Source organism: Lissotriton helveticus, chromosome 8 (assembly GCF_964261635.1).
Source record: "Lissotriton helveticus chromosome 8, aLisHel1.1, whole genome shotgun sequence".
In the NCBI taxonomy this organism is placed as follows: domain Eukaryota; kingdom Metazoa; phylum Chordata; class Amphibia; order Caudata; family Salamandridae; genus Lissotriton; species Lissotriton helveticus.
Window position 1 is genome coordinate 1,172,151,319 of NC_136069.1, and position 13,311 is coordinate 1,172,164,629.

The 13,311-nt window shown below is 39.9% G+C and overlaps 1 protein-coding gene across 2 annotated transcripts in view; it reads right to left on the bottom strand.

Moving 5' to 3' along the window:
* The window catches only part of LOC144773202 (granulocyte-macrophage colony-stimulating factor receptor subunit alpha-like), a 372,152-nt gene that overhangs the window by 171,505 nt on the left and 187,336 nt on the right, over positions 1-13,311 (bottom strand). For both annotated transcript variants that reach the window (XM_078658090.1, XM_078658091.1), the window contains 4 exons: positions 9,759-9,879; positions 9,482-9,663; positions 7,292-7,412; positions 7,016-7,197 (listed from right to left, as the gene is read on the bottom strand). In XM_078658090.1, the coding sequence (XP_078514216.1) occupies positions 7,016-7,197; positions 7,292-7,412; positions 9,482-9,663; positions 9,759-9,879 (606 nt within the window). The remainder of the gene's footprint in view (positions 1-7,015; positions 7,198-7,291; positions 7,413-9,481; positions 9,664-9,758; positions 9,880-13,311) is intronic.

A 13,311-nucleotide genomic window follows, 5' to 3' on the forward strand; every position in this document is an offset into this window, starting at 1 on the left:
AAATATTGTTTACCAAAATAACTTCCCCTTATACACAAACAGGAAATACAAAAATATTGATAACAAAAAAATTGCCTTTAAAAATATTAGAAATACCACAATAACGAGCACAAAAATATAGCTTAACAAAATATTGTTAAATCATTACAAATATAGAAAACATATAAAATATTGAATATAACAATATTGATAACTTAAATAACATTGAAACAAATTAAAAAAGTAAAAACATTTTTTTTCAAGAAATAGTGGTGTACAACATATTAGACTTTGGGCCTCACTGATGTGTGGGAAGGTTGATATTCCCTTCCAATTTATTACATGGCTAGCCTATGTATGAAATATAAGACGATGACCTGGAATGTCCATGGCTTAAATGACCCCAGAAACGCAACAGGGTATACACGTTCCTTCGACGATATGGGATGGCAGTGGCCTGTCTCTAAGAGACACACTTATGGGGCGACTGCCTTAAATGTTTGAAAAAAAGTTGGAGGGGTCAGGTATATGCCACCTCCTATTCGGGGGATGCACAAGGCGCACTAATATGGGTGGTCCGGAGGGTTCCATTTAGCCATATTCAGGCCAAACTAGACGCAGAGGGAAGATTTGTTGTACAGGAGGGGACACTTGACACCCACGATATCTGCTTTAGCAAAGTATATGCTCCAAACACAGATGACCGTGCCTTTATGGGTTCGGTGCTGGGAACGGCTCTGAATCCTGAGATGACAGATGTTATCATGGCGGCGGATTTCAATTGTGTCCTTGATGGCCTACTCAATAGATCTCCTCCCCGATTGGGCACTAAACATCATCTATCTGCTTCACTTACACAGGGGCTGACTTCCTTGGGCTAATTGACATTTGACGCTTGTGACACCCAAACACTCTCAATTATTCTTGCTTTACACCAGCAGTTAATACCTATAGCTTGCTAGACTATTTTTTGTTCCATTGACCTGCACAATACTTGGCTAGGTACATGTCCAATCTCTCTCCACTCCTGATAACTTATTCCCTGGAACGCCAGATACCCAGTATGCCATTTTGGAGGTTAAGTTCAGATGTGCTTAAAGATCAGGTGTTTCAGGCCACATTACAGGACACCCTTACACAGTAATTTGATCTTAACTGAGAAAGCATAGGCTGTAGGGATTCCGAATGGAATGCCATGAAGGTGGTGGTGCTGGGTGTCTGCTTGACTACTACAGTCAGCATCTGCTGCACATTGGACGGTGACTTAACTCGCTAGGAATAGGCCCTTGAGACAATGGAGAAACAGCTGACTGTTAGCCCTAGGTTGTGGTATCAGTGGGACCGACATCGTAAATAAATAATCGAAATATGGGATCAACTGGAGAAATATACCCATAGAGTTGGCAGGCATGGAGGGTATGTGGAAGGCGATAAAGCTGGTTGCCTATTGGCTGGCTTGATATGCTCTGAGTCCTTTGATACAACCTATCATGGCCGTCAGAGACCGATTGGGTCGGGTCGTCTATACACAACAAGAAATTAATGATGTTTTTATGACACACCTACAGGAGGTGAACAAGGCCCGACATTGGAGCTGGATGCAATATGAAAATTAAAGTTATGCTATTCCTGAATGATCTAGAATTGAGCAATATACAAAGAAGAGTAGGCTACAGAGTCAAAGAGATGGGAATCCATTTCTTTGGAATGTAATGCCCTCACACACCCAGTTGGGTGTTATGCTTCATCATCAGGCTGCTCCTCATCTGGTAGGCGCTGCAATGCCTGATGGGCTCCCGATGAGGGGCACTTTGGTGGAAATCTTTTTTCAAATAGCCATTTGGTGCTGTGGGGGTGAGAGATTTAGTGAGTGTAGATGAATAAGTAGTGTGTGATGTTTATGTGAGTTAAAACAGGATTGGAAGTACTTGCAAAAATAATTTTAATTGTGGGGTCTCCTACCCTGATTAAAATAAAGAGGAAAGGCGCAATGCTAAGTTAATATCTTAGGTGTGGCGCTCTTCCGTGTGGTTGGTTAACATGTTTCTTCGCAAACCCTTAATTGAAATTGAGTAGAAGATTAACAATGCTAGGCCTCATAGTGGCTTGGAGACGGTCAGCTATAAATTGGTTGGCAGTGAAGCCCCTTAAAAGGTAGGCTTGTGGGAGACTCATTAGAGTGGTCAGCAGCAGAGGAGGCACATATAGGGAGAACACATAGGGGTACCAAGGTAGCTGATATCCTGCTCTCCTGGGCTGCCCTGACCCAGGTGCTCTTGGAGCCAGAGGGAGATGACCAGTCCATCAAGGATACCCAGCCCATGCAGATTAGAGAGATGCCTTAACACCATGTGTGCGGCGCATTTTGCCGCTGTGCGCTGAAGTTTTTAAAAACCCGCGGTTCATGACGAGCTGAGCTCGTCATGAGCGTACGAGAGGTGTACCTCATGACGAGCTGAGCTCGTCATGAGCGTCGAAGGGGTTAATTGTAAAAGTTACCGGGGACATGAGTGACAGACCGACACACTCACTACATGTTGGGAACATGCGTCAGTGGGTTGGCAACAAAGAAATTCTTAATAAATACTGATTGTCTGAATGGAAGCTCGGGAGGGTGGGTTCGGGGAGGGAGGGTGTTTTATATGTTATTTCTGAAGTTGAATTGATTCTATTTCTGTGTGGATTTTCAATTTTCATGACCTAATATATTGTAGTCGAAGTACTGCCTGGCCAGAGATCCTTGTCACTTAGATGGATATGGTCTACCATCATGCTGGATGTAGTCAGAATGCTTGATTTTCTTGCCCTCAATATATGGATGTGGCCGCAGTCGGTCTGATGTTGGTCGACTATTATGCTGTGAACCATAATAAACTGTCCCTTGAAACCTCAAAAAGAAATCTATTTTTTTTTACTACTACCCCCAAAAAATTAAAATTGACCTTGAGCAGGCAATTAAACAAACTATTTTAAAAAATCCACCCCCACACCCATACAAAGCTGCTATTATCACTTCAATCTAAGCTTTTGGAGACACCTCCAAAAATCTGCACTAAGGGCCGGTTAATGAGACTGGCGGCCCACAGACTGCCAGACTCATGGTGGTTCAGCAGTGGCAGTCTGTCCACTGCCACACCGGTGGTCCGGCAACCCTATTTCAACTTCAGCAGTCGGACTGCCATTACACCTCTGCAAACGCCAGGGATCAGAGATCCCTGGCGGTGGCACGACGGTGTGAGGTCTGCATTATGGTTGGTGGTGCCCTCCAGCACCGCCAACCATATTACAACTTTCCTCACCACCAGGGGTCTCATGAAGGTTCTCACTCCATGAAACTGCTAGTGGTGAGGAAATAAAGGGGGCCCTACATGCACCCGTGCTGCCCCTGTGCACTGGGGTGCATGCAGGAGGCACATGTTGTGCCCCCCTCTCTTCAAGTACCCCAATCCTGCATGGCATGGACTGCACAGTTTATGCTGTGCAGGAAAGTGCTCTGGCGGTCCTTCGGTGGTGCAGTATAAGGCTTACAAATGAACCTTTAAACTGCATCGCCATTGGACCACAATGCCGTCAGACCATGAACATACTGGTGGGTGGCGGTGAGTTTTGGCAGTGCGGGAGCATGGTGATGCCACCTTCTCCACACCACTAAAACTCTTAATTAGGTCCTAAGTGTAGAATATGCAACAAATAGCCTATTTGCTTACAAATTGAAATAAAGAGTAGACGTAGTATCTGTATTAGTCACTTTATTGCTACTGCAATCTCCCGAAAGAGTCCCCCTACTATCAAAACCGGAATCAGAAACTAAATCCCCTAATGGGCTATTTTGAAGACAGTTGGGTTGGCAGACTTCACCGTTCTGACCAAAGATGCCAACCCAAGTACCAAATACCGTGGTGCAGTGAAAGGATGGCACAACGCCTTTCAAGCCACACTCATCCTACCCTATACCAATTCCTAGAACTAAAAAATGATCAAAGCTACCAGGAACTAAGGATAGAACAATTTGTAACCCAAATTAAACCTAAAATATCTAAAAAAAACTAAAGAAATATATGAAATGCTACAATGAAATGTAAAACTGTTCATGAATAACAAAAGCCTCCACTACCTGGAATGCATAGCAAATACTATAAAGCACCTAACAAATCAAATTACGAGAAAACACAAACTAAGACAAGACTTATATATAAGTGGTCTGATATAAATATTAAATAGGTGAGGTGATAGGGAGTAATTCTGGGGAACACCACATTTCACCTTTACAGCTGTGGCCTTAAAGGCACCCAGCTGAAAAGATTGGGTGTGATCATCCAAATAAGATCTAAACCACTTAGTAGCAAAGCCTCATAAGCTAGCAGTTTCAAGATGAGAGCAGAATATCTGTGTCACATGAGCCTCCAAGAGTTTAGTGAGAAATGGCAACCAGGAAATAGGACAGTAATTTTTCAGACGTTAAGGGTCTTCACCTTATTTTTTCTGAAGCTGAATTACAATGGCCTCTTTAAATGATCTCATAATCCATTCTTTGTAGCAAAGAAGTATTTAATAGAGATTTAATGGTTCCCAGAATTTCAGGTAGGGAAAGTATAAAAAATGTCAGGGGACATGCATCTTTCGGTGAACAAGACTTCACCTTAGCCATCAATAAGAGAAGACGTTCTTCATTAAGAAGAGAAAAAGTAGAAAAAGTGAGCAAATTCCTATCGGAAGAGATTTATATCAACTCTGTATTTCTATCGATTTCATCGTTTTTGTACAAAACATTGGGGCTGATTAGGATGACGGGCACACCACTGATTAGGATGTGACCGCCCCCTGGTGGTCGCATTCCACATTTCCAACATTGCGGCGGGTGCTGCTGTAAGCAGCACCCACCGCAATGGTGAAAAGGCATTCCCATGCACAACGTGGCAGGCACAACGCGGTGCCTGCCACCTTGAGCATGGGAATGCAGGGGGGTACCATGGGTATGCACCCCCACTTCAGTAAAATACTATATTGAGTGTCCTTTGGAGCTTTGGTGCCAGGAGCCCATGTACAGTTCATTGATGATGTGTTGTAAACCAAACAAGAGACATTGGCTGCTTCTGTTCCATCTATGCCTGCAAAGAATACTTTGACATGTCAAATCCCATGCAACAATGGATTCTATGCACTATTTCTATGCATTACAAGAAAACTCGATATTTATAGTGCAAATGTTGGAGATACCTCATTTGGCTTCACATTATTGTTCTACACATTGTTATTAGCCTGATTAGGCCCTGATGTTGCCAAATTCCATTAAACATGCAAACACTAAGAATATATAGTGCACCCCCAATATATTGCCTGCAATTCAGCACCATCCCATTACATTGTCCTGCCCTCTACAATAGATAGCACTTCTTTGTCTGCAATTGCGTCACCAAGTAAATAGATGCTTACCTTCTCTTACTCTCTCACTGTCTCTTCACTTAACCTAACACTTCTTCTACAAATGCTATTAGATGTCACCTCAATCAACTACTGTATCCACCTATTCACATAATAATTCAGTACTCCTCTGGTTAAACCACAGATCATCTACTTTAACGTCTCTTGCACACTCAACTAAACCTCATGGTCTCTCCTTGTGGTGTAACACTGCCCCAGGGGATAGCATTCTGTGGTTCCTGTGTTGACTCACTTAGCATTTCCTGGGGTCTTGATACTGCCATAAGGGACTAGGACTCTGTCACTCCTGGTTTACTCCATGTTGTACTTGCTGGTGGCTTAGCACTACCAGCATGGCCTGGGGTTTTGTCAAATCTGGGATGATTGCATATACTATTACATTGGCACAGTTGTTACTACAATGTAGCTATACACTTGACTGCCTCGATGACCCATGCATGACTGCTTGCACAGTTATGTAAATAGCTGCATTACAATTTATATAACAATGATATACAAAAATTAAATTTGTTGATATTACAGATTGCATGAAAAATTACATGGCAAACTACTTACAAACTATATGATAAACTGCATGATAACTTATAATTAATTTGAATATTAAACGTCACTAATGCTGTATCACACAGAGAGGGGTGGTACGCATCCACAAGGCATCTGAGCACCTCATGAGGGTTAGAAAGTGCTGTATAAATGCATTCACATCGAGTGCTGAGAGGTAAAGAAAAAAGTTGCATTCTCCAAATTTCAGTTGTGTAAGGATAAAAAACATCTAAACAAAAGCATGGTAAGGAAAGTTTGCTGCAGGGGAAGGACAAACACAAGAAGAGCAAAGAAGATTGGCACGAAAGCCAAACAATGATAATCAATGGGTTGAGCCAAAGTTTACTAGATATTATATACAATTGATCTTTCAACAACAGACAGATAAAAACTGTTTCTAGATGAGGCCTAAAAAGTGGGTTAAAAGAAAAAAGGCTTACAAAATCAGGACAAGGAGGGCATTTGGATAGAGACAGCTGATATGAGGTTTAATAGTGCGTCGCCGCCATGGAAAGGCCTTTAAAAACAGGCATCATCATATGGATGGCGGTGCCTTCCAGGCACCGCCACCATATTATGCCCCAGCTCCCCCCGGCCTGCCATCGTAACGATTGCCGACCGGCGGAAAAGCAGCGGACGGACTTTCCATTTGCCTCGGTACCCCTTGCCATAATAATATGGCGGGGGTAAATACAGTTGTGAAGGCGGGCGGATTGCCCGCCTTCATAATGACCCCCTTAGTTGGTGTAGCTGTCAGGCACTCGTCAATGTTAAAAAAACTTGACTGAAAGCAAAAATATTTTTTAGTCTTATAAACCACACATTGCCATAGTAGTCGGGGCACTGTACAGAACTACCTTATGTGTGATGGACTCCTTGCGAAAGGGCAGAAGGCTGTCACTCATAGTAAAGTTAGCCAGTAACTGAGTGGGCTGACCAATTGCCCCATGCCGTATTCTATAGTGGGTGCAAAAAAATGTGAATGACACAACAGACTAATGGATGAAGAGGTCTGGCTGAAAGTAACTATAATGAGATGGAGTGAACTTACCAGTTTTGGAAAGTTTAAACCTTTGATGAAAAGTCAGAATGTTCACTTTATTGCTCTGTCCTTCAATCAAAACAGAGGTCTCTTCCAGGAGATTTATTTTCAGATCATCAATATGGCATGCAATCTCTCTTCCCAGAGAATCGTTTTTGTAGTGGTGACATCTTTCAATGTTTTCTTTTTGCCTGCATTTTACAAGATGTCCAAATACACAATAAGCCTTTAGCCTTGTTTAAGATACACATTTCTTTGGAATGTAGTAAGGAAACATCTACTCACTTCAGTAAAAGACTATATTGAGTGTCCTTTGGAGCGTTGGCGCCAGGAGCCCATGTACAGTTCATTGATGACGTGTTGTAAACCAAACAAGAGACATTGGCTGCTTCTGTTCCATCTATCCCTGCAAAGAATAGTTTGACATGTCAAATCCCATGCAACAATGGATTCTATGCACTATTTCTATGCATTACAAGAAAACTCAATATTTATAGTGCAAATGTTGGAGATACCTCATTTGGCTTCACATTATTGTTCTACACATTGTTCTTAGCCTGATTGGGACCTGATGTTGCCAAATTCCATTAAACATGCAAACACTAAGAATATATAGTGCACCCACAATATATTGTCTGCATTACAGCACCATCCCATTACATTGTCCTGCCCTCTAGAATAGATGGCACTTCTTTGTCTGCAATTACGTCACCAAGTAAATAGATGCTTACCTTCTCTAACTCTCTCACTGTCTCTTCACTTAACCTAACACATCTTCTACAAATGCTATTAGATGTCACCTCAATCAACTACTGTATCCACCTATTCACCTAATAATTCAGTACTCCTCTGGTTAAACCACAGATCATCTACCTTAATGTATCTTGCTCACTCAACTAAACCTCATGGTCTCTCCTTGTGTCGTAGCACTGCCTCAGGGAAAAGCATTTTGTGGTTCCTGTGTTGACTCAATTAGAATTTCCTGGGGGCTTCATACTGCCATAAGGGACCAGGACTCTGTCACTCCTGGTTGACTCCATGTTGTACTTGCTGGTGGCTTAGCACTACCAACAGGGCCTGGGGTTTTGTGAAATCTGGGATGATTGCATATACTATTACATTGGCACAGTTGTTACCACAATGTAGCTATACGCTTGACTGCCTGCATGAACCATGCATGACTGCATGCAGTTATGTAAATAGCTGCATGAGAATTTATATAACAATGATATAACATTTTTCAATTTGTTGACATTATAGATTGCATGACAAATTACATGGCAAACTACTTACAAACTATATGACACTGTGTGATAAACTGCATGATAACTTATAATTAATTTGAATAATAAATGGCTCTAATGCTGTATCACAAAGAGAAGCGTGGTACTCATCCACAAAGCACCTGAGCACCTCATGAGGGTTAGAAAGTGCTGTATACATGTATTCACATTGAGTGCTGAGAGGTAAGGATAAAAAACATCTAAACAAAAGCATGGTAAGGAAGGTTTGCTGCAGGGGAAGGACAAACACAAGAAGAGCAAAGAAATCCATCAAATAAGAAGCAAATAAGATTGGCAAGAAGGCCAAACAATGGTAATCAATGGGTTGAGCCAAAGTTTACTAGACATTACATACAATAGATCTTTCAACAACAGACAGCTAAAAACTGTTTGTAGATAAGGCCTAAAAAGTAGGTGAAAAGAAAACAGGCATTACAAAATCAGGACATAGAGGGCATTTGGATAGAGACAGCTGATATGAGGTTTAGTAGTGCAAGAATAAGACAAGGTATTGTCTGTTTATTAGCATATAACTGGGTTTGTTTCATGTAAGTAAGATTAGGGAGAATATTAAGGCAGGCTGTTCTGGGATTTTCCTGGAGCATCTAGGTCTGAGAATTGTGGTGGCAGGAAGAGGAATGTCATGGGAAGAGAAGGTATAGTGTTGTCAGAGTCACGATTCATAATGAAGGAGTGACTGACAATGAATAGGTTCCACAAAACTATGGGTTGATATTTGCAGTAAAAGTTGCGATGTGTGGTTTTAGGAGGATTAAATGGTTGTTAGAGAATATGTTCAAAGATAGGTGTATGAGACAGAGTACTTATCTGAGCAAATCAGCTGTCTTATCTATTCAGTGTCCAATTTCAAACATTCATTTATTGTAGAAAGCCCTAATCAGAGAAGGTGATGATCAAGTCCTGTATCTATATGTATATTCATGTGGTTGTATAGACTCATCAAACACATCATGTATAGACCCATCCTTTCACGTACACAATATGTTTTTATTATTTAATGTCATTCAGGACCTGAGGTGAAAAAAAGACCATATTTAAAATTCTAAATAAGCTTTGTATAAGATACATCTCAAGTCAGTTTACAAAAGAGCTTTCCTTTCTGACATCTGTTGAACATGTGTATTAGAACGTGATGCAATCAGAACAAATTACATGGAAAAAACGTTCTTACCTGTTTGAGAGGGCGTAAACCATTGATCAAAAAAAATGATCTTCGATTTATTGCTGTGCCCTTCTATTAAAATGTACATCTCTTTCATTGGATTAATTTTCAGATCATGAACATGGCAAGCAATTTCTCTTCCAAGGAAATCTTTTTTGTACTCTTGACATTTTTCCACCTGTCCATTCTGCCTAGATATTCCAAAGATTTTCAAAAAGCCATTAATAGATTTGTTGGGTTTAATATCCACATCATTTTAATTTGCTGTGGTGAAACACTTACTCACATCAGTGAAAGGATATATTGAGTGTCGTCCGGTGCTTCGATACCAGCAGCCCACATACATCTCATGGAAGACTTGCTGTAAACCACACAAGATATATTTTCTGCTGCTGTTCCATTCATGCCTACAAAGAATAACTTGTCATCTCAGATGTCTACACACCCATAATCGTGAATTAACTTGTTTGTGTGCAATATTTAAATGGTATATGTATATGTAAATTGTATGTCATTTCTCGGTTCGTTATTGTTGTATATTTTTTGTATGAATAGGTCCAAATGTTGCTTTGATGGCGCAGTAAAACTTTTTAAAATCAAAAGTAAACAAGCAATAAAGAAGTATACTTTTTAGAGTTCTGGTTTTGCAAAGCTTTGTGCCCAATAGGAGAAAGTGGTCTAGTTCTAAGCAAATCTTTTGCAGGTGATTAGTTGGTTTTACATCTGCCCACGCATTTAAATTAGAAATTAAAATGAAAAATAAATTAACCAAAATGAAAAGATTGAAAACTGATGTCCGATTAAAAAATGGACTGAACTAGTCTAAGGCACAGATTAGGCGAGAACTATCCTCAGTTCCGGCAGGGCAAGTAACATTTCATTTGTATTGTAGCCATAGAATCTCATTACAACTTATACAGCAATCTTTACATAACATTTACTGTTTTAACATCAGATAAAAACAGTATATGTGAAACATGCAAATATTTAAAAATATGTAAAGGTTCAGTAGGTCTTGGGTCCAGGGAGCAGTGCCACACAAATACTGTAATCTGTTAACTTCCCTACAACATTCATGTCAAATCAATCTTTTAGCTGTTGTAATATTATTACCTTTCAATTGCCTCCACACTCCTTGAATGATCCACTGCATTTGACATTGTTACCTTACTTTCTTCCATAAATACCCCTGGCATTACTGGCTTGGCATCACATGATTTTCCTTTTACCTCTCAAATCTTTCTCTGTCGCTTGGGACTTCACACTATCCTTGTCATAATCATGATATATTTTCTAGGTATCCCCCTTTCAAATTATATATGCTTGTTTATTTAGGTTTATGTCTTAACTATAAGTGTACATTTATTTAAGCGGCTGTTAATTTCAAATAATAATTTGGCCTGTGTAAATGTGTTCATGTTTCCTCTACAAGATTGAATTGCCTTTCCAGTGATTATTAAAAATTACGAACAAGATGGGAGGAGTGTAGGCGGGATCTTGATTGGTGCCAAAGGGCTGCAGAGACTATATACAGGAGTAGGGTATGCGTTAAGAAATGGAAGAAAGTCTGGGGACCTTGGTTGAAATACAGGGGGGCCAAAGAGGAATTGGGGGGGTAATAACGAGAATTGGGTATCCACTTGTGTCTTCACATGCTTTAATTTGTAATATCCAATGCTATTCCCTAACAAGCTTTTCGGATATTATCTGCTATTGTTTGGTCGTACGTGCAATGTTAATAAAAATAATTTTAAAAAAATTACGCACAAGGGGGCATATTAGCAACAACTTGCGAAAATTATCGCAAACCGCGCTTAGCACGTTTTTTTATCGCCTTCTATCGCTGGATTTTATTGTGGAGATAATGCAGTATTACCAACGTTTATCTCCACGTCGATAAAAAATCCAGCGATAGCGGCAAATCCCATGTTTAACACGAGATTTCCAGCAATAAAAATCCTATCGCTAAGGAAAATCTCGCTAATAGGCAGGTGGGCACTTAGCCATAGAATCCAACTCCCATTGACTATTATGGCTAAGTCAGGTTGTTGGGAAAAATTCTGAGAGGGACCCCTTTCCAAAGACAGGGGAATGAGGTACTTCAGACCAAAAAAACTGAAATTTCCCCTGACACACTCTTAAATGGTCCTAGCGTGCATTAATACACCTATCAGACTGTATGGATACTTGGTTAAAAAAACACTTTATTTTCACAAGCATTTGTTATTAGAGCTCATGATACATACTGCTGCATGATTTAAATACAATACACAATACAAATGATTTAAAAACAGAAATGACACAGGATAAAAGAACCTACTCAAAACCCAACTCTAGTTTATACAGAAATTTGTTCCTACAAACAATCACTTGTGACCAGCATAAATGAAGACAACACAACATGTATTACCTAACTAATTGTCAATTACAGTTTGCACATCAAATAGTCAATTCTAGATACGTCAGTTAATACATTGTTTGCATCAGTATTTAATCATACACGTATCAATACTCTGATTGTGCCTGAACTAAAGCGTCGACGCGTTTCAATTGTTTTCAAACAATACTACCCATCTTTATCAAGACTGCAAAATGTTGTTGTCTTAAATCCTTTAGGGATTGCTGTATTTCTTCTCCCTGATGTAAAGCTGCCGAGGTCCACGTTTTCGTTTAGCAATTAAAACATTTTTTTTCCCCGTGGAAATGCACACAATTCGTTCGGCCTGGTTAAGTACGCCACTGTTGTAGCTTGAGTGGTGCGTATATACAGAATTTTATTCCGTCTCATAAAAGACACAAGCCTCTTGGCCACTTATAGTAAAGTCTCGTTCTCCCGTAATTTCCCCGTTGTCTGATATTGTTCTGCCGCCGTCCACGTTTTCGTTTTTCAATTTCATGTGTAAAATCCTGGTGCTAATCGGGGTTAGAGCGTGTTTTTTATCGCGTCGTGGGTATTGTTAATAGTGGATAGCTCTGTTAGCGACTGCTTTCAGTCGCTACCAGTTTGGGTACGCCCACTTTGCATGTCATTAGCGATAAATATCGCTGACATGCTATCACCTGGGAGCTGTCGCTTACTGCTGTGAGCGACAGCTTGGTAATTGGGCGATAAATAAATCTCTGCATAATCAGCAAAAAGTGCCGCTAAAGCGGCAATAACGCCCTTGCTAATATGCCCCATGGTTTTATAGAAATCTAAAAATGATGAGATATCGATATCACTGGCAATGTTGCTGAGTTGTTCTGTAATGGAAAATGCAAAAATAAACAAACAAACAAAAAAACTTTTCATAGAAATCGATATATTGTGACTCACTTATTGTTTTTAAACAATAAACAGGGTTTCATAGAATCTATGTGAAAATCTGGAATAGCTTCACTAAATGTTGTTTATTTTGAAAATATTCAACAACATTCAGACAGAATATGTAAATTAGAACCATGTGTTATGAGCTAGAGCAGTACTTCATATGAGAGATTCGAGACAGAGTGTCATACAGAAGCTGTTATCACCTTGCTTTGCTGAAGGCTATGGGGAAGGCACATCCAGCCCTCCCTCTGCTTACACAGACAGGGACAATAGCTTCTGTTTCTTTGCTGAAAATTGGTTCTATTGTTGATTATTTATTTATTTATTTATTTATCGCACAATTACTAAAAATCATTGCAATTGTTACATACATGAAAAAGGAGCATAGTTAAAAAGGGAATTTGTGCTAAAAATCATTATCACTCATAAATACTTCATCAATAAAAACTCAGTAAGAATGCTTGTAAGATGTTAAAATTAGATAATGACTCAGATTTCTCAGTCTATATATCGTGTTGATGATCAGACT